Source organism: Jaculus jaculus, chromosome 15 (genome assembly GCF_020740685.1).
Source record: "Jaculus jaculus isolate mJacJac1 chromosome 15, mJacJac1.mat.Y.cur, whole genome shotgun sequence".
NCBI classification, from domain to species: domain Eukaryota; kingdom Metazoa; phylum Chordata; class Mammalia; order Rodentia; family Dipodidae; genus Jaculus; species Jaculus jaculus.
Window position 1 is genome coordinate 55,723,965 of NC_059116.1, and position 22,842 is coordinate 55,746,806.

A 22,842-nucleotide genomic window follows, 5' to 3' on the forward strand; every position below is an offset into this window, starting at 1 on the left:
AGTTACAGACTATCAGGGCAGAAATTTAAAAGCGTGACTTGTTGAGAATGCCTATGTGGATGGAGGCTGAATAACACTGAGGTGACTGGCCCAGACTGCTGCAAGGACAGAAAGCTGGCAACACGTTCTTTTCAGGAAAATGATCCTGCTGTTCACCATGCAACCTCTAGGGGGCACCTTTCGGCTCATAGGCATCCTAGAGTCACCTATTGCGACCCATTGCCAGAAGATGGCACGTTGAGCATGTACAGTTTCTTAGTAAATTCTCATGAAGGCCTACTAGTGATGGGCCCAAGGATATGTGAGGCAACTACAGGAATGAAAACATCATCTGTGGGGATTTCACTTGCCAGTAAAGGTGTGTGCACAGTGCTGAAAATGACACAAGGTCCTGAAAACTAATTTGGTTTGAAATAAAGTATAACTAATGAAGTGAAAAAAAAAAAGAATTATTGTAATTTATTTTGACCCTGATTGCTTACATGCCATTTAATTATTAAAAATGCCAAAACTACTACTTCCGGTTAAGATGGCGGCGTAGGTACCATGCCAAAGCAGCCTAGAGGGGAAAAAGACCAAAAAAACTCATCAAAATACACACTTTTACTAAAAAGTGAGATGTATAGTAAATTGAAGCGACAGCGGAGAAGTAGGAGAGATCCAGAGCATCCAGAGCCTGCACAGGCGGGAAAAGCGGCTCCAGCAGCTCAGCCAACCGCCGCGGCCGCGGCGCACCAGAAAGCTGCCAGGCTCGGCTCCAGCCGCAGGAAAAGCCAGGTGCGGGAACTTTCCCTCACACCGTGCTCTCCGCAACTCGGGAAACGTGAGGGGAGAGCGGCAACGAGCAGCAGAGGAGCAGACTGCGAGGTAGAAGAACGCTTGGAGCAGAGAGAGAACCAGAGCAGCTGCAGCTCCATCCCCTCCCCCACCGCCTGAGCCCAGCTCCGGTGAACAGAGCAGCGGCCCGGGACCCGGCCACGCCAACTTGGGCCAAGAGCGGGACACAAGCAGGAGCAGAGTTCAGCAGCAACATCAGCAGCTCCAGCACCGGTAACAGCGGCTGCAGCAGCAGCAGACCCAGGAGTGGCAGCAGCGGCAGACTCGGCAGCAGCAGCTTCAGAGGGAGCAGTGGCAGTGGACACAGCAGCAGCAGCTTCAGCAGCAGTGGTCGCTACAGCAGTGGCAGCTACAGCAGCAGCAGAGGCAGCAGCAGTGGCTTGGTTTGCCCCGCAGGAAAAGCAAGTGCCCAGCTCTGGAAATCAGAACAGCAGCCCAACAACCAGGCAGCAACTTGACTGAGACCAAAATCATCCAAAGTAACTGGGATTGCACCAGGGAAGGGTCTCACTTGGTCGCAAGCTGACTTTGATCCCTCAGCAGACCAGAAATCTTAACCTCTTTGTTGATAGAGGATCTGGTCGTTATAATAACTACTCTTGCATACATACTTGGGGCTATTTTCGATTGAATGGGTACAGTGTTTAGTTAAATTTTAGAATAAACCTGTATTTTATTCCACTCAGCCTGTTTGAATACTCCTATAGCAGGGAAACTCAACCCCTACTAACATCTTTGTAGATCCTCTGAGAGTCTTAAGAGCCACACCTAACACCTTAAGGTCCTACCCTGAAAATATATTACATCAAATCAATTGATACAGCTAAGAATACACAGCTAGCTAGAAAATCCAAGCATTAACTTAATCCAAGATGCAAAAATATATACATTATAACACAAGAAACACTAAAAAGGAAGATGATATAAATCCACCTAAAAGTATTAATACATCAGAAATGTCCTCCAGTGAGAAAGAGTTAGAGGAAATGCCTGAGAAAGAGTTCAAAAGAATGATTATAAATATGTTCAAAGAGGTCAAAGAACACATCAAAACAATCAAAGAAGAAATCAAAGAGGAAATCAAAGGAATCAAAGAAGACGCAGGACACCAATTTCATGAAATAAAGAAGGCAATACAAGACATAAATAAGGAAATAGAAATAATGAAGAAAAACCAGTCAGAATTACTAGCAATGAAAAACACAGTTAATGAAATAAAAAACTCTGTAGAAAATCTCACCAGTAGGATGGATGAGGGAGAGGACAGAATATCTAAGCTAGAAGACCAGGTGGCAGACCTAATGCAGTCCAACAAAGACAAAGACAAACTTATAGAAAAGTATGAGTGGGAATTTCAAGATATTCGGGACCCTATGAAAAGATCCAATATAAGAATTCAGGGCATAGTAGAAGGAGAAGAACTCCATTCCAGAGGCATAGTAGGCATGTTCAACAAAATCATAGAAGAAAATTTCCCCCAAATTGGGAAAGAGGTGCCAATGCAGATACAGGAAGCCTTTAGAACCCCAGCCAGACAAAACCCAGAAAGAACCTCTCCTCGCCATATTATAATCAAACTTCCAAACACACACACCAAAGAAAAAATATTGAAAGCAGTTAGAGAGAAAAATCAAGTTACCTACAAAAGCAAGCCCATCAGGATTACAGCAGATTATTCAACACAAACTTTTAAAGCCAGAAGGGCTTGGAGTGATATATTCCAAGTTCTAAGAGATAACAACTGTCAACCAAGGTTACTTTATCCTGCAAAGTTATCCATTCAAATAGATGGAGAAATAAGGACATTCCATGACAAAAGCAGGTTAAAGGAGTATTTGAAGACAAAACCAGCTCTACAGAAAATACTTGATAGAATCCTCCATGCTGAAGAAAAGGAAAAGCGCACATATAAGGAACCTAGAAAAAACAAGCAATACTCAAATACTAGTTAACAGAAGAGAGCACAGGTAGAACCAGAACCACAAAAAAAAAAAACAAAAAAAAACCTGGCAAACATAAATACACACCTTTCAATAATATCTCTTAATATCAACGGCCTCAATGCCCCAACGAAAAGACATAGATTCGCAGACTGGGTTAAAAAGCAGGATCCTACAATTTGTTGTCTCCAAGAAACTCACCTTTCTAAAAGTATAGACATTATCTTAGGGTGAAAGGTTGGAAGATGGTTTTTCAAGTAAATGGGCCTAGAAAACAAGCAGGGATTGCTATCCTAATATGTGACAAGGTAGACTTTAGTCCGATGTTAGTCAAGAAAGATAAGGAAGGTCACTTTATATTGATTAAAGGCACACTCCAACAGGAGGACATTACAATCCTAAACATATATGCACCTAACATGGGGGCTCCCAAATTCGTCAAACAAACACTATTAGAACTAAGGTCACAGATAACACCAAACACAGTGGTGGTGGGTGACTTTAACACCCCACTCTCATCAATAAACAGGTCATCCCGGGAAAGAATAAACAGAGAGGCATCTGGACTAAATGAGGTCATAGAAGGATTGGACTTAACAGATATATACCGGACATGTCATGCAAAGGCGGCTGTGGTGGTTTGATTCAGGTGTCCCCCATAAACTTAAGTGTTGTGAATGCTAGCTCCCCAGCTGATGGAGATTTGGGAATTAATGCCTCCTGGAGGGAGTGTATTGTTGGGGGCAGGCTTAAGGGCTTTATAGCCAGTTTCCCCATGCCAGTTTTTGGCACACCCTCCTGTTGCTGTGGTCCACCTTATGTTGGCCAGGGGGTGATGTCCACCCTCTGCTCATGCCATCGTTTTCCCCTGCCATCGTGGAGCTTCCCCTTGAGCCTGTAAGCCAAATAAAACTCTTTTTCCCAGAAGCTGCTCTTGGTTGGGTGATTTCTACCAGCAATGCGAACCGGACTGTAACAGTAAAGTGGTACCAGGAGTGACTCTCTTGAAGGGGCCTGAGTGCTCAAGGAGTCCTGTTCTTCAAAGTCTGCATAATTCCCCCCTGGATTAACAAATTGGCACCCTACCTGGTATTGTGGAGTATAAGAAATGCTGGAAAGAGGGTCATTGAGTTTGCAACACGGTCTTGTGTTTTGGAAATGGCCATGGGCAGTGTGAAGCAGGTTTGCTGGTTGCCTGCATAGAGACCCCATGGGGCCATGAAGATGAACCGTGGCTTGCAGTGGAGACCCAGTGGAGATGCCGGGACCATGAGATGGCTGCCGAGGAGCTGCCAGCCCGATGAAGTTTCCCAGGACTGTGAGTAGTCTAGCTGGAGGGGTGGAATTGGAATCCCAGAGACTTGTTGCTGATTAGAATTATCAGACTTGAAGATTTGTCACTGGCTAGAGTTGCTGGACTTGAAGCTACAGAGTTTGATGTTTGCCCTGGTTGTTTTAAATCTTGTATTGGTTGAATGTTTCTTTGCTATGCCCAATGCCATCTATTGCAGTGTGAATATTTATTCTGTGCCATTCTGGGTTTTTTGAGGTTATATTTTGGTATTATGGCTCAGTTAAAAGATCTTGAACTATGGGGATGTATGAACATCATTGAGATTGATAAAAACTATGGGGACTTTTAAAGTCAGACTGAATGTATTGTATTTTACATCATGTATGGATATCAGTTTATGGGGGCCAGGGGCGGAATGTGGTGGTTTGATTCAGGTGTCCCCCATAAACTTAAGTGTTGTGAATGCTAGCTCCCCAGCTGATGGAGATTTGGGAATTAATGCCTCCTGGAGGGAGTGTATTGTTGGGGGCAGGCTTAAGGGCTTTATAGCCAGTTTCCCCATGCCAGTGTTTGGCACACCCTCCTGTTGCTGTGGTCCACCTTATGTCGGCCAGGGGGTGATGTCCACCCTCTGCACATGCCATCGTTTTCCCCTGCCATCGTGGAGCTTCCCCTCGAGCCTATAAGCCAAATAAAACTCTTTTTCCCAGAAGCTGCTCTTGGTTGGGTGATTTCTACCAGCAATGCGAACCGGACTGTAACAGCGGCAGAATATACATTCTTTTCAGCAGCACATGGAACATTCTCTAAAATAGACTATATATTAGGACACAAAGCAAATCTTAACAAATTCAGGAAAATTGAAGTAATTCCTTGCATTCTATCTGACCACAATGGAATTAAACTACAAATCAGTAGCAAGAAAGGCTATAGAGCATACACAAAATCATGGAAACTAAACAATACACTACTAAATGATGAATAGGTCAATGAAGAAATCAAAAATGAAATCAAAAAATTTATAGAGTCAAATGATAATGACAACCCAACATACCAAAATCTCTGGGACAAAATGAAGGCAGTTCTAAGAGGTAAATTTATAGCCTTAAGTGCCTATATTAACAAATTAGAAAGGTCACAAGTAAACGACCTAATGCTTCACCTTAAAACCTTGGTAAAAGAAGAACAAGGCAAACCAAAAATCAGTAGGCGGGAAGAAATAATAAAGATTAGGGCAGAAATTAATGAAATAGAAACAAAAAGAACAATCCAGAGAATTAATGAAACAAAGAGTTGGTTCTTTGAAAGAATAAACAAGATTGATAAACCCTTAGCAAATCTGACCAAAAGAAAGAAAGAAGAGACACAAATTAATAAAATCAGAGATGAACAAGGTAACATCACAACAGATTCCAGAGAAATTCAAAAAATCATAGGGACATACTATAAAAGCATATACTCGACAAAGTATGAAAATCTGAAAGAAATGGATGATTTCCTTGATCTATATGACCTACCTAAAATAAATCAAAATGAGATTAATCACTTAAATATACCTATAAAAAACATGGAGATCCAAACAGTTATCAATAATCTCCCAACTAAAAAAAGCCCAGGCCTGGATGGATTCACTGCTGACTTTTAAGGAAGAGCTAACACCATTGCTTCTTAAGCTTTTCCAGGAAATAAAAAAAAAGAAGGAATTCTATCAAACTCCTTCTATGAGGCCACCATCACCCTGATACCAAAACCAGGCAAAGATAGAACAAAAAAAGAAAATTACAGACCAATCTCCCTCATGAACATAGATGCAAAAGTTCTCAACAAAATATTGGCAAACAGAATACAAGAGTATATCAAAAAGATCATTCACCCTGACCAAGTAGGCTTTATCCCAGAGATGCAGGGATGTTTCAACATATGCAAATCTATAAATGTAATACATTACATAAACGGGTTGATGGACAAAAATCACATGATCATCTCAATAGACACAGAGAAAGCATTTGACAAAATCCAACATCCCTTCATGATAAAAGTCCTACAGAGACTGGGAATAGAAGGAACATATCTTAATATAATAAAGGCTATTTATGACAAGCCTACAGTCAACATATTACTAAATGGGGAAAAACTGGTAGCTTTTCCACTAATATCAGGAACAAGAAAAGGGTGTACACTGTCCTCACTTTTATTTAAAATAGTTTTGGAAGTCTTAGCCACAGCAATAAGGCAAGAGACACACATAAAAGGGATACAAATTGGAAAGGAAGAGATCAAGTTATCATTATTTGCAGATGTCATGATTCTATACATAAAGGACCCTAAAGACTCTACTAGCAAACTGTTAGAGCTGATCAAAACCTACAGCAATGTAGCAGGATACAAAATAAATACACAGAAATCAGTAGCCTTCATATATGCTAACAACAAACACACAGAGGATGAAATCAGAGAATCACTCCCATTCACAATTGCATCAAAAAAAAAAATAAAGTACCTTGGAATAAACCTAACCAAGGAAGTAAAGAACTATACAATGAGAACTTTAAAACACTCAAGCGAAAAATTACAGAAGACACTAGAAAGTGGAGAAACATTCCCTGTTCCTGGATTGGAAGAATCAATATTGTGAAAATGGCAATCTTACCTAAAGCAATCTACACATTTAATGCAATCCCTATCAAAATTCCAAAGGCTTTCTTCATGGAAATAGAAAAAACAATCCAAAAATTCATTTGGAATCACAAAAAACCTCGAATATCTAAAATAATACTGAGCAACAAAAAAGAGGCTGGTGGTATCACCATACCTGATTTTAACCTATACTACAGAGCCATAGTAACAAAAACAGCATGGTACTGGCACAAAAATAGACATGTAGATCAGTGGAACAGAATAGGGGACCCAGATGTAAGCCCAAGTAGCTATCGCCACCTGATATTTGACAAAAATGCCAAAAATACTCATTGGAGAAGAGACAGCCTCTTCAGCAAATGGTGTTTTGAAAATTGGATATATGTCTGCAGAAAAATGAAAATAGATTCTTCTCTCTTGCCATGCATAAGAATTAAGTCCAAATGGATTAAAGACCTTAACATCAGACCGGAAACTTTGAAACTGCTAGAGGAAAAAGTAGGGGAATCCCTTCAACATATTGGTCTTGGCAAAGACTTTCTGAGTACAACCCCAATTGCTCAGGCAATAAAGCCACAGATTAACCACTGGGACCTAATGAAATTACAAAGATTTTGCACCGCAAAGGACACAGTGAAAAAAGCAAAGAGGCAACCTACAGAATGGGAAAAAATCTTCGCCAGCTATATATCTGATAGACGATTAATATCTAGGATATACAAAGAACTCAAAAAGTTAAATAATAGGGAATCAAACAAGCCAATCAAAAAATGGGCTATGGAGCTAAATAGAGAGTTCTCAAAGGAAGAAATACGAATGGCATATAAGCATCTAAAAAAATGTTCTACATCACTAGTCATCAGAGAAATGCAGATTAAAACTACATTGAGATTCCATCTCACTGCTGTCAGATTGGCCACCATCATGAAAACAAATGATCATAAATGTTGGCGGGGATGTGGAAAGAAAGGAGCCCTTCTGCACTGCTGGTGGGAATGCAATCTGGTCCAGCCATTGTGGAAAATAGTGTGGAGGTTCCTAAAACAGCTAGAGATTGATCTACCATATGACCCAGCTATAGCACTCCTAGGCATATATCCTAAGGACTCATCTCATTCCCTTAGAAGTACGTGCTCCACCATGTTTATTGCTGCTCAATTTATAATAGCTGGGAAATGGAACCAGCCTAGATGTCCCTCAACAGATGAATGGATAATGAAGATGTGGCACATTTATACAATGGAGTTCTACTCAGCGGTAAAGAAAAATGAAGTTATGAAATTTGCAGATTGGACCTGGAAAGTATTATACTAAGTGAGGTAACCCAGGCCCAGAAAGCCAAGCGCCACATGTTCTTTCTCATATGTGGATCCTAGCTACATTGACTGGGCTTCTGCATGAGAATGAAAATACTTAGTAGCAGAGGCCAGTAAGGTAAAAAGGAGACATAAAGGGTAGAGAAAGGAAGGGAGGAGGATACTTAATAGGTTGATATTGTATATATGTAATTACAATGATTGTAATGGGGAGGTAATATGATAGAGAATGGAATTTCAAATGGGAAAGTGCTGGTGCAGGTTGTCTGGCTCACTGTGGAAGCAGCGCTCTTGCTCATCTCACCAGTTCCCCTGTGGTTTCCCCTAGGCCCTGGCTACTATTTGAGGGTTATTAGTCTCCTACAAAGGAGTCAGCTACTTATTCTTGTCTTGTTAATAGATTTTCATTGTCCTTGGTTCTTACCGCTCTCTAAAAAAGAAAAACAGATTCTCCAGTGGAGACTGAAAGCAGGGTAGTTTAAAGGGTATAAGCATTTTTCATCTAGACTTTGTTCATTAGAGACTTTGATGGATATCACCCCACTTTTGGGCAACTTCTAATTGGAGTCCATAATTTTGGTCTCCACAGGATTATGACTTGGTTTCCAGTTCCAGTTAAGGGTTCCTTGCCATTGAGCAGGTCTTATAGCCAATCAGAGAGCCACTGGTAACCCAACGAGGCTGTGTGCCACTATTGCACAAGTGTGTACATTTTGTCAGGCAGGTTGTTTTTCATATAGCATTGTCTCCTACTTTTTCACAACATTATTGGCCATTTCCTCCATGAGCTCATGCAATACTTTTCAGCAATATGTGGGCTAATGATTTGGGACCTGGCTTCCTTCAAGATTCAGCTGCATCTCTCAGTGTTTAGCATTGTCAGTATGTGGTATCTCCAGCAATAGGGTTGAGTAATTGTTTCATTTCCTGTACCACTGGGGTTATTGTTCAGGAAGTCTTTCCCCACTCCTATATTGTGGAGAGGTACCCCTATTTTTTTCATCCAGTAGTTTGAGAGTTTCAGATCTTATACTGAGGTTTTAATCTATTTGGAATTGATTTTTGTGCATGGGAGAGGAGTGGGTCTAGTTTCCATTTTCCACATGAGATTATCCAATTTGTCTAGCACCATTAGTTGACGATGCTGTCTTTTCCCCATTGTATGTTGTTGGCTCATTTGTCAAAGATCAAGTAGCTGTAGTTATTTGAACTAAAGGCTGGGTCATCAGTTCTGTTCCATTGGTCCATATGTCTGTTTTTAAGCCAGTACCATGCTTTTTTGTTACTTTGGCTTTGTAGTATAATTTTAGATCAGGTATGGTGATACCTACAGAGGTGTTTCTTTTGATAAGGATAATTTTGAATATCTGAAGGCTTCTGTCTTTCCATATGAATTTTGAGTTTACCATTTCTATCTCTATGAAGAATGATGTTTGAAATTTTATTGGCATTGTATTGAATCTTTATATTGCTTTTGGTAGAATTGCCATTTTCAGTATATTAATTCTACCAATCCAGGAGTGTGGCAGGTCTTTGCATCTTCTCATATCCTCCTCAATTTATTTCCTGAGTGTTTTATGTTTTAATTATATAGGTCTTTCACATCCTTGGTTATTGTTATTCCAGGGCATATTTTGTGGCTATTGGTGGGTTGGTTCCCTATCTGAGTGGATTGGGTGTGGAAGATGGTCAATCTCTCAGTGCATTGGGTGTGGAGAAAGACCAGACTGCCCTGCCTCCCTAAACTAAGAGGGAAGTTAGGCATCATCCCACCTCAGCCTGAAGTTGCACCCTAGCTGTGCCTGAGAGCATGTAGGAATTGGCTGATTCTGGAATATGCATCCCTGTGCTCACGCAGTGGAGGTCTTTTAAGAACTACTAGTACTGGAGCCTCTCCTCCACCCATCTTGACCAGAAGTCTAATTCTTAATACTTTTAGAGTCACATGATCTTTGAAACTCATGCATTTCAGTTTGTATATCTTAATATGAAACGTTTTACAAACAATTTGGAGAGCCTCATTGTTATAGATCCTTTATATACTGGAAAATTATAGCTTAATAGACTAAATGATAAAAATTAATAACAAAATCAAGCAGGAAAGAAGTCATGTAGACTTAAATATTAAATTAGAAAATATAAGTATCTGTGTATCTCACACATTACCTAGACAAAGTGTAAGGAGAAAGAGAGTAAAGAATCTGTGCTTGTGTGCTATTAAGACCACTGTAATGTGCCATGACAGATTTATTCCTAGCATCCTGATATACATGTGTGAATTCAGCTCCACTAAGAGTATTATTGGACTACAAGGTAAGATGGCAGCATAGTAGCCATGCCAAAGTAGACTATGGAGGATATAAGCATAAAATATCAAAATACACTCTTGTACTGAAAAGTAATGGTGTATAAGAAATTATCAATCTCAGCCAAGAAGTGGGAGAGACCCAGAGCTTCTAGAGGCTACAGAACCAAGCAGAAGAGGATCCAGCAGTTGTGCCAGTTCATGTGGCTGTTCTGAGCTGCAGGACAAACCAGGTGAAGGGATTTTCCACTCACAGCAACCTCCTCACAACCTGAAGGAGAAGTCAGCAGGGACCAGCTGAGTGTCTCATGAAGAACAGCATCTTGGGGACCACCCAGGAAGCTCTGGCACAACTTTAGGCACATTCCACAGCCCCCCATCCCCCAACTGCCAGTGCTAACAACCACAGGAGACCTGAGGAAGAGAGATGAGCTACACTGTATCCAGCACAGATGATCAGATTGGCAGACCTACTGACTGAGCCAGCCTAGCTGAGCCCACAGTGCAGTAAAGAAGGATTCAAGTGATGCAGCACAGCTGAGATAAAAGCCATCTGAGAAAGTAACAGGTCTACTTTCACCAGGTCAGTACCTGTCAACAAAGCTAATTGCACTTTCTGTGCCAGGATACATTATGTGCTAGATCTGATTGATGGGTGACTTTGCCATTCTTAAATAAGCTATATTTTGGGGTTGTCCTTTGTTGCTTCCTGACTTATAGTGCCTTTGTCTCTCCCTCTGTCATTCATGGGGGCAAGTGTCACTTAACCCCACACTGGATCCCTTTACAGACCAGAAATATCAGCCTCCCAGTTGACAGGATTAAGTATGTGGGGCAACACACATCCATGGGGACTTTGACTTTGTTAGACTGTCTGTTTGTTTCAATAGCCACTCTTACATAAACACTCTATGATGGTTTTGATTGAATATATATATTGTTCAGTTGAATTTTAGAATTTGCCAGTATTTTGCTCTACTCAGCCTACTAGAATACTTGCATAGCAGGCAAACTCAACAGCTAAGGTCACTTCTGCTGTTACTCTTGGGGTCATTTAAGAGCCAAACCCTGGTACCTTAAGCTATTACCCTGAAGATATATATCAGATTTATACATCTAAGGATACTTCAGATAATTAGAAAACTCAAGCATAAAATTAACTCAAGATGTAAAACCTTTACATTGTAATACAAGAAACACAAAAAATAAAGACAATATAATTCCAACAAAATTATAAATCCATCAGAAATGACCTTCAGTAGACTGATTTAGATGAAATACATGAGAAAGATTTCAGAAGAATGATCATAACTATGTCCAAAGAAATCAAAGGAGTTGAACAAGCAAACAAACTCCTGATGAAATCCCAAGGGAACACAGGAAACAAACCTAATAAATAAGGAGATCAATGCAAGACATGTGTAAGGAAATAGAAATACTGAAGAAAAACCAATCAAAAATACTAGAAATGAAAAACACAGTAAGTAGAATTAAAAACTCTGTACAAAGTCTCACTAATATAATGGATGAAGGAGAGAACATAATATCTAAACTAGAAGACCAGGTGGCTGATCTAATATAGTCCAACAAAGGGAAAGACAAGCTAATAGGAAAGTATGATGGGAATTTCAAGATATTCAGGACACTATGTAAAGATCAAACATAAGAATTCAGAGTATAGTAGAAGAAGAATCTCACTCCCAGGCATAGTAGGTATTTTCAACAAAATCATAGAAGAAAATTTTCCCCAAATTGGGAAAGAAATGCCAATGCAGATAGAGGAAGCTTTTAGAACAACAAAGACAAAATTTAGAAAGAACATCTCCTTGGCATAAAACTACTAAACACTCAAACCAAAGAAAATATATTGAAAGCACTTAGAGAGAAATAGTAAGCCCATCAGGATAACAGCAGACTACTCATCAAGAACTTTAAAAACCTGAAAGGCTTGGAATTATGTAGTCCAAATTCTGAAAGATAACAACTTCAACCAAGACTACTTTCTCCAGCAAAGCTATCCATCCAAATTGATGGAAAAATAAGGACAAAACAAGAATGGTGAGAATAAATACATACCTTTCAATAATAATATCAATGGCCTCAATGCCCCCACCAAAAGACACAGGTTTGCAGGCTGAATTAAAAGGCAGGATCTTTCTGTTTGTTGCCTCCAAGAAACTCACCTTTCCATAAAAGACAAATGCTGTCTAACGGTAAAAGGATGGAAAATGGTATTTGAAGCAAGTGAATCTAGGAAACAGGCAAGTATTGCTATCCTAATATCTGACAGGATAGAATTCAAACCAATATTAGTGAGGAAAGGAAAAGAAGGTCATTTTATATTGATTAAAGGAACAATTCATCAAGAAGACATTATAATTCTAAACATATATGCACCTAAAATGGATGCTCCCAGTTTCATCAAACACTACTAGACTTAAGGTCACAGAAAACACCAAGCACAATTGTAGTGGGCAGTTTCAAGACCCCACGCTCATCAATTGACAGGTCATCCTGGCAAAAAAATAAACTGAGAGACATCTGGATTAACTGATGTCATAGAACAAATGGACCTAACAGGTATCTATGGTATTCTATCCAAATGCTACAAAATATACATTATTCTTGTCAACAAATGGAACATTCTCTAAGATAGAAAATGTCGATCTTACCAAAAGCAATACATACATTTAATGAAATCCCCATCAAAATTCCAATGGCATTGTTCACAGGAATATAAAAAACAATCCTAAAATTTATTGGGAAGCATAAAAAAATCCTTGAATAGCCAAAACAATTTTGAGCAATAAAAATAAGGCTGGTGGTATCACAACATCAGATTTTAAGCTATGTTACAAAGCCAGAGTAACAAAAACAGCATGGTACTGGCACAAAGACAGAGATGCAGATCAATGGAACAGAATAGAGGATCCAGATATAAATCCAGACTGCTATTCCAGGCATCCTATTTCTGACAAAATGTCAAAAATATTCATTGGAGAAAAGACAGCCTCTTTAACAAATGGTGCTATTAAAACTGGATTTTTATTTAATTTGAGAGAGTGAGAGAGAAAAAGGTGGGGTGGGGGGGGTTGGGGGGAGAAGAGAATGGGCATGCCAGGGCCTCCAGCCACCGTGAATGAACTCCAGACACATGCACCACCTTGTGCGTCTGGTTTATATGGGTACTGGGGAATCAAACCAAGGTCCTTTGTCTTTGAAGGCAAATGCCATAACCACCAAGCCATCTCTCCAGCCCTAAAACTGGATTTCTATATGTGAAAGGATAACAATAGATTCTTATCTCTGTCTATGTACAAGAATCAAGTGAAAATGGATCAAAGACCTTAATGTCAGACCTAAAACTAAAACTGTTGAGGAAAAAGTAGGGGAAATCCTTCAATATAATGGTATAGGCAATGACTTTCTGAATATAACCCAGTTGCTCAGGAAGCAAAACCACTCAACCTCATAAAATTAAAAAGCTTTTCTATAGCAAAGGATACTGTGAATAGAGCAAAGAGGCAACATACAGAATGGGAAAAAAAATCTTTGCCAGCTATACATCTGACAGAGGATTAACATCTAGGATATACAAAGAACTCAAAAAACTCAATAAGAAGAAATCAAACAACCCAATTTTAAAAAATGGGCTAAGAAAATAAATACAGAGTTCTCAAAAGAAGAAATGCAGATGGCATATAAACATCTAAAAAATGTTCTACATCCTTAGCCATCAGGAAAATGCACATTAAAAATACTTTGAGATTCTATCTCACTCTTGTCAGACAACAAATAATAATAAATTCTGGTAAGGATGTGGAAAAAGAGGAATCCTGCTACACTGCTGGCAGGAATCTAATCTGGCTCAGACATTATGAAAATCAATGTGGAGGTTCCTAAGACCACTAAAAATAGATTTACCATATGACCCAGCTATGTCACTTCTAGGCATATATCATGAGGACTCTTCTCACTAGCTTAGAAATACTTGCTCAACCATGTTTATTGCCACTGTATTCACAGTACCTAGGAAATGGAACCAGCCTAGATGTCCCTTAACCAGTGAGTGGACAATGACAATGTGGGACATTTATACAACGGAGTTCTATTTAGCGGTAAAGAAAAATAAAATTATGAAATTTGCAGGGAAATGGATGGATCTGGAAAGGATTATAATAAGTGAGGTAACCAGGCCCAGAAAGCCAAACATCACATGTTCTCTCTCATATGTGGATCCTAGCTACAAATGGTTAGACTTATGTATAAGTTGGAGTAAAAAGCAGTAGCAGAGGCCAGTAAGCTAGAAAGGGGTTTTAAGTGAGTGAGGAGAGGGAAGGACTTAAGGGGATGGTATTGTGTATATGTAAATAGATGAACAGACTACTGGGGATACAATGGCCTAAGTGACATCATGGGAAGAGATTTAGTAAAAGAAGGGTGGGGTAGGTTTTATAAAAATTCAAGATGTTGTGAATGAGCCATATGGAAACCTACTTTTTTGGATAATGGCATACCCAGAAGCCATAGACTACTACTAGAAAAATTTCAGTGCCAGGGATGGGATACCTTCCAGTGAGTTGTTGGTAAGGTCAGTCCCTCATGCCCCCAAGACATTACAGGCCATTGCCAAAGCTCATAGTTTCCCACCAGAAAAAGGTGGTAAGACCCAACTGCTGAGGATCCCACATGTTTGAACTACAAGGTCGTTGAGAAATCAAGCTGGAGCTGGGCTGAAACCCTCATCGCTGTAGACCAGTTGACAGAAAGCTGGAAAAAACCACACTGCATGCAGCCCTAGTAGGGACAGAATTTATCAGTGGTGAAATCAGTGGACATTGCAAGCCTTAAGTTTGGCCAACCAGACCAAATGACTGAATGTGTGCAATAGTGGCATGTCTGTTATGGGAAAAACCAACTGTTCTCTGATGATACTGGAGGCCCACTCCATCAGAGGGAATACATGCCTGGCACTGAAAACATAATCAAAAGCTTATGGTGGGGGAGGTCATGAGCCCTAGGAGTATAATGCCTTCTCTTGTCTAGTTTAATGCATATATTATGCTATGCAAACTGCCCTATAAGCACTTTACTTAACATTAATATCCATATATTGATGCTACTTTCACTTTTGGTTAGAGAAGCTTTTCTTTTCAGATGGATGTAACCACTGGGGTGACCCAAAAGGCACCATAGTGCTGAGAAGTGACAGAGGAGTATTCTGCACTGAAATACCTCTATCATATCTTCCAAGGCTCAGGGTCCACTGAGGAAGAGGTGACAGAAAGAACATAAGAGACAAAGGAAGGGTAGGACTGCTTACTATGCAATCATTCAGACTTAAATTGGCCTCAATATCCATAACCTCTGAGTGCCTAGCACTACCTTCACAAGACCCTCAGAGTAGGAGAAAAAAGATGACATCAAAATTAGAGAGAGGGGCTGGAGAGATGGCTTAGCGGTTAAGCGCTTGCCTGTGAAGCCCAAGGACCCCAGTTGAGGCTCAGTTCCCCAGGTCCCACGTGAGCCAGATGCACAAGGGGGCACACACGTCTGGAGTTCGTTTGCAGAGGCTGGAAGCCCTGGCGTGCCCATTCTCTCTCTCTCCCTCTATCTGTCTTTCTCTCTGTGTCTGTCGCTCTCAAATAAGTAAATAAATAAATTTAAAAAAAAATGAGAGAGAGGCTAATGGGAGAGAGGGAGGAGTTATGCTGGAGAGTGAATTTGTGAAGGGGAAAGTGAGGAAGGGGCTATAACTAAAGTGGTCAAAAAAGTGACTTTTTTAAAAGGAGAATTGGGCTGGAGAGATGGCTTAGCAGTTAAGATGCTTGTCTGCAAAGTCTAAGGACCCATGTTCTACTTTCCAGATCCCACATAAGCCAGATACATAAAGGTGAGGCAAGCACAAGGTCGCATATGCCCAGGAGGTGGAAGCGTCTAGAGTTCCACTACAGTGGCTGGGGCCCTGGCGCCAATTCTCTCCCTCTCTCTCCCTCTCTCTCTCTTGCTCTTTCTAAAATGTAAAAATAAAAAAGCGAGCATCAGTGAACTTTTTGTAAGGTACATAGCTTTTGTTGTTTGGCTCAAAAACTACACTTAAAACACAGAAGAACGACTTTACACATAGGCACATGCATCCTGTTTTCAAGACCAGACTGATTCTAATAAGCAGAAGCACTTCTGTATGCAATACTATTATGCTACAATCTCAAATATATCAAAAAATATGACCATACCACCCTAAACATGCCTCCAATCTTATCAAATATATAAAAATAGTCAATCAACCAATAGAGCTGACTTATATACAGCTAAATTTGTTAAATGCTAGCAAGTTTGCTTTTTGAAATGTCAATAAACGTTATCAAAATTCTACTTTGGGCTTCATCCCTATGAAGTTTGTATGAAGTATTAAAGAAATAATGATTTCTTTTCTAGCATGTTAGACTAGAATATACTACATATATCACCAACTTTGGGACAAACTTTTATATGTATTCATCTACATAAATTTTTTAAATTTTAAAGTATTTCTTAAAATGTGAAATCATTTGTGCTATTTTTTGTAATAATTTTTTAAACATAATTTAAGGAAAATCTAAGTAAATACCTTAAATTTAAATTTATAGGAGGGATAATTTGTTAATTTCCAAAGTTGATACTCACTATTAGATGCCAGGATTCCAAATATCATAATGGCATTTCTTCTTACAATTTTGTCTTCATGGGTGAGCAGTTTGGTTAAAGGTTCCACAGCTCCAAGTTCAAGGAGAGTTGCTTTATTTTCCTCACCTGACATTATTGGTAAAACAAAATCAGACATGAATGTCATTAGTCTCTTCTCCATTCTGATTTGCATAATTCTAGTTTCTTATTTTTCATGTGATGGTTTCATTCCTTTTTGCTTCTACTCTCAGAATAAACAGAGAGACCTAGTATTCTAATATTTCTATTCCCCCTGATGTTTGCAAATCTGGATTTTCCATCTTCAGCAGAGAGCTCACACTGCAACTCACAAGGGTGTCTACTCATTACACTGTCTGTGGTTATCATATCTTTCTTATGTCTCGTAAACCTGCCCTATTTTTATCAAACCACTCAATGAGTTTTACTCGCCTGCTCCACTGTAACTGAACTTTCTACAAGAACAAATATTGTAGTCCTATTCTCTTGCATTCTTGGTGCCTAGTGCAAAGCCAGTCATGAAATAGGCACTTGATAAACATTTGTTTATTTAACTAAGATTAATATGTCTACACACTACTTCAAGTTAAAGTGTGTATAGTCAGTTTGGGGGACATGGCTAATTTTTTATCAATGAGGTTACAGGTCCTAGAAGGTGAATGAACCTACAGCAACACCCTGAGGCCAGATGCTGAGGACACAGAGAACCACTGCCCATCCTAGATTCACTGAGGACTTGAATTGCAGAAAGAAATGCCAGAAGCAGAAATTTTGTGATGCCAGAAGTTATTCTAACCTTAGGAGTAGTTTATTTGTCTCCTAATGAGTATGTTTATCATACTGCAAAATTCCAAATAATATTTAAGTCAGAATTAATTTCAGCTCTTCAATTTCACAGGACTAAAAACATAGGTTGCAGTTTCAAAATCCATTTTAGAGTACAATAATGTACTTAAGCTCATGTGTGTGTATGTGTAGTTTGTGATGTAGTATGTTCATGCATGTGTGCATACTCCATGTGCATGCTTGCAAATTCCAGAAAATAACATCCAGTATCCTCTACTATCATTCATCTGCATGTTTCTTTGAGACTAGTCTCTCTCACTGAACCTGGAACTACCACTTCCAGTCAGATTGGCTGATCAACAAGCCACAGTGATTCTCCAGTCTCCACTTCCCACAGGACTAAGGTGACAGGCATGGGTAGGCATGCCCAACTGTTTATGTGAGTTCTGGGAAATAGAACTTGGTGAATTATGTCCTCTCAGGCCCTCATGCTTGCATAATAAACACTTTTACCCACTGAGCAATGTTCCCAGTCCCAAGTTACTCTTTTTACCTAATTTTTTACTCAAGTTTTTACACTTTTGAGTTCATATTCTGAAATTACAGTTCTCAAAACATACTATATATCTTCTTATATGTCCCCATATAGCCCTGTATTTAGATGACTAGATCTACCTCCTGACAAAAATATGTTGAAATACATTTAGTTGGCAGAGTGCTTGCCAAGCTTGCATACAAACCTGGGTCCAATCTCCAGCACTGCATAAAGGCATAAATTGGGCATGGTAGTGCATGCAAGTAATCCCAGAACTGGGGGACTGGATGAAGGATGAACAGAAATTCATGATCAGGGGCTAGAGAGATTGTCAAGTGGTTAAAGCAGTTTGCTTGCAGAACTTGACAGAACAGGTTTAATTTCTTAGTACCCATGTAATGCCAGGCACACAAAGTGGCATGAGACCATGACATGCCTATTTCTTCTCTCTCTCTCTCTCTTTCTCTCTGTCTTTCTCCTTGCAAATGAATAAATATACAAATCCATGGTCATCCTTAACTACATAGAGAGTTCAAAGACAGCCTGGACTACATAAGATACTGTCTAAAATATGTTAAAGAATATGTTGAAATATGTATTACTGGATAACAAAACTTACTTCTCAAGTACTCTTCAATATTTACATTTCATTGAAGTTGTAAAGTTAATTTCTTAGGTAAAAGTGTTTCACCATATATTTTAAATACTTAAATAAAAATATTTTATATCTGATTTCTATAAAAATAGGTTTTCTCTTCAGATTTTCATCCTGAGGCTTTCATAATGAGTTAATTATTTACTTGAAGACATTAATCGCCATTTAAAAATTGCATGGCAGGAATAGGATAATTTAAAATTCTAACTCTTCTATAGATAAGAAGAAGTGTTTTTTCACTCTTTTAATCTGAAATACCCTAATGATTTATGACATGGAGCAGGTTTTATATATTTATTTGCCATCTGTAGCTTTGTTGTATTTAAGCTTTCCTTATAGAACAGAATATAATCTATTGGAATAAATGTTCTTGTATGCACTTAAAATTAATGTAATATATTCTTTAGTTCTTGAAGAGTTCTAAAATATTAGTGTAAATTTATTGTTATTGTCAAATCTTTTATATTCAGACTTGCTATCTACTTAGTTCTTCATTTGAGAGATTGAAACCCCCTCATATGGGAAATTTGTGGATGTATATTACCCCTTGTAATACTACCTTTATGTATTTTGAAGGTCTAATTTGAGGTTTATAAGTACATAATATTTTTCATGGCCTTTTGATTAATTGACATCTTTATCATTATAAGATGACCTTTATTACACCTAACTCTTTTCACTGTTTACTTTTCTGATATTAATATAATCACTCTGGGTTAATTTTAAGTAGTTCTTGCATGAGATTTTTTTGTCATTCATTTATTGGTGTCTTTATATTCTGAGTAAATTTCCTGAAGGCAATTTGGTCTTGATTTTTAATTCAATAAAACAATTTCTCCCTGATAATAGAGGGGCATAAATCATTTAAGTTTTATTTGATTATTGACATGATCTATTATGTTTATTTATGTTTACCAACTATTGGTTAACTTAAAGGTTATACATAAACTTGTAGGTAGATTTAACATGTTGAGCTTGTTGAAACTATCTAAAACTTTTTGTTCTTTTTTGACAATCTTTCAAGGATATTTTTAAATCCTTCTTCTCCTATAACTTTTAAATAAATATATTTAATTGGAATATAGAGATTTAGGTAGCATACATTCTGGCATTTTTAAGTATGGTATTTTTATTCCTCTCCCTACCTCCTACCCTCTTTCCCACCAATTCCCCTGTCCCCTGCATCATATGTACTTTTGCCCTTCCCTCTTCAAGTTTCCAGCTCATCTCCTTGATTGCACTTTCAGTTATGCTTCTACTTTATAGGTTTAATTCCCATTTGCTCCCCTATATCCACATATTTATAGATGTTACATGGTAAGACCTATATATCAGAGAGAACATGTTTGAGTCATTTCCCTTAATATAATTCTTTCCAAATCCATCTTGATTCCAGACACATGACATCAGAATTAGACTGGTTAAACCAGCCACCCACCTATGAAGCTCATAAACAAAAACCTGACTGCCAAGGTGTGCTTCTCAAATCCCTTCTTACCTCCATGGGCAAGAGCTCTGTCTTCTTTCCTCTTTTAAATTCTGGGCTTTTCAGTGTCTTCCTTTCTGCCCTTAAGTTTCTCTTCTCTTAAAGTGCTCCCTCCTAAAGCTCTAAGCTATAATAAAGTCTTCCTGAACTTACCTTCTTGCCTGTGGATTTCATTCTTAAAATTCATAAGACAAGAATCTTGGGATACCCCCAAATTATCAGTGCATTGGCATATTGTACTGTATTGGTGCATTGGTGAGAAACCCCAAAATTCCTTCATCAGTGTTACCTTCCTACTATGTGGTTCTTATTTGATTGATCATTGCTTTTATTTCCATAATTTCTGTTTGATTCTTTTTCAGCATTTCAATTTCACTGCTAATTTTTTTCATGTCTATGACTTTTTCCTCCAGTTTACTCACTGTTTCATTCACCTTGGAGATGGTCTTGTCAGCATATAGAATATGCATTTTTAGCTTACCTAAGTACCTATTTGAAGTGTCCATATATGGTTTTTGGCTGTTTTTAGAAGTATAACTTTCATTTTTTTAAATTTTATTTATTTATTTATTTATTTATTTATTTATTTATTTATTTATTTATTTATTTGAGAGCGACAGACACAGAGAGAAAGGTAGATAGAGGGGGAGAGAGAGAATGGGCACGCCAGGGCCTCCAGCCTCTGCAAACGAACTACAGACGCGTGCGCCCCCTTGTGCATCTGGCTAACGTGGGACCTGGGGAACCGAGCCTCGAACCGGGGTCCTTAGGCTTCATAGGCAAGAGCTTAACCACCAAGCCATCTCTCCAGCCCATCATTTTTTTAATAAAATTTCAGCTATCTTGTATTCTGTTCCCATTGCAAGGTTTGGGGAATGTGATGTGGTGGATTGTTGTCTTTTACTTTTTGTGCTCCTTTGTTTTGTCCTGGGCATTTGTGGAGATGGAACCCTCCCCTCTCTCTTTTCCAATCTTGAAAGACTATTTTGCTAGGATGGAGGTTGTAGACACTTAATAGGTAATGTGTATACTTGTAGGTTTTGATGTCAATATTAATGAGAGTGGCTGGACTGCTGGGGCAGAGACATCTACAGACAAGACACTTTCAATAGCAGAAAACATACAACAGCAAAAACAGTAAACCTGAAAAGAATGTAAGAAACTTTAAAGAAATACAGGAGGCAAAAATAACCAACACTGTCAACTGTAACAACAACAAAAGGACCAAAAATAAATAAACAAAAAAAAAAACAAGAAAAGCCAATGGAAACCACAGGGGATACAGACAAACTTCCATTCTTCCTTCCTGGGATTACAGTTTGCAATGGTAGTTCCAAAATGTACCAACTAAGCCTGTGAGTGGGTTGTTCAGGTGAGAGAGTCAAGCAGTAAATTTCTAGTCAGTTTTCTGGGCTGAGGAGCCCTGCCCCCTGGGCCCAATACAAGTCCCCTGATGGTATGGGATTGAAGTGCCCTAGGCAGGCTCTGCATAAACTGCAGGGGTGTGAGAGTCTTGCCAGCCTGAGAATTTTCTCCCATTAATGCCTTAAAATTCTTTTATCAGAAAATATTGCTGGCATAAAACACCTAAGTAATTTTTTTAGTTGCTTTCACATGAAATATATGCCCATTTTCCTGTTATCTATGGAGATTTTTTTCTCTTCTACTCATTGATTTATTTAACCCCTTATTTATTTATAGCAGTATTCATGGATACTTATGTTATGTTATTTATAGCAGTACTCATGGATATTTATGTTATATTTTGGGTCATAATCCAATACGGCTTAATTTTTTTTTCTCAAATTGTTCCACCTTTGACCACTAAGGTCTCCTTTAGCTCCTATGACATATACACTTATTCAGTGAATGAAAATTGACTGGAGAAGGGGACAAGGGTCTCAGACTAGCTTTGCACTCACAATTCTCCTGCCTCCACCTCACAAGTACTGAGATTTCAGGCACATGCCATTATGCCCAGCCTCTACAGATTTTAAAAGTACAGTGATTTTTAAATATTTTTATTTTTATTTTGTTTTTATTTTTATTTATTTGAAAGTGACAGACAGAGAAAGAGGCAGATAGAGAGAGAAAGAGAATGGGCATGCCAGAGCCTCCAGCCACTGGAAATGACCTCCAGATGAGTGTGCCCCCTTGTTCATCTGGCTAACATGGGTCCTGGGGAATCGCGCTTCGAACCGGGGTCCTTAGGCTTTACAGGCAAGTGCTTAACTACTAAGCCCTCTCTCCAGCCCCAGTGATTTTTTTAAGTACAATGAAATTTTCTAAATATTCTACCCAGTACTAGCTCCTGAAAATTAAGCACTTAGGAAAGTACAATGACTTTGTGTGGTGCATTAAATGATA

At 38.8% G+C, this 22,842-nt stretch overlaps 1 protein-coding gene across 3 annotated transcripts in view; it reads right to left on the minus strand.

Moving 5' to 3' along the window:
* The window catches only part of Armc3 (armadillo repeat containing 3), a 158,224-nt gene that overhangs the window by 101,037 nt on the left and 34,345 nt on the right, over window positions 1-22,842 (minus strand). For all 3 annotated transcript variants that reach the window (XM_012951147.2, XM_045135161.1, XM_045135160.1), the window contains one exon: window positions 16,996-17,121. In XM_012951147.2, the coding sequence (XP_012806601.2) occupies window positions 16,996-17,121 (126 nt within the window). The remainder of the gene's footprint in view (window positions 1-16,995; window positions 17,122-22,842) is intronic.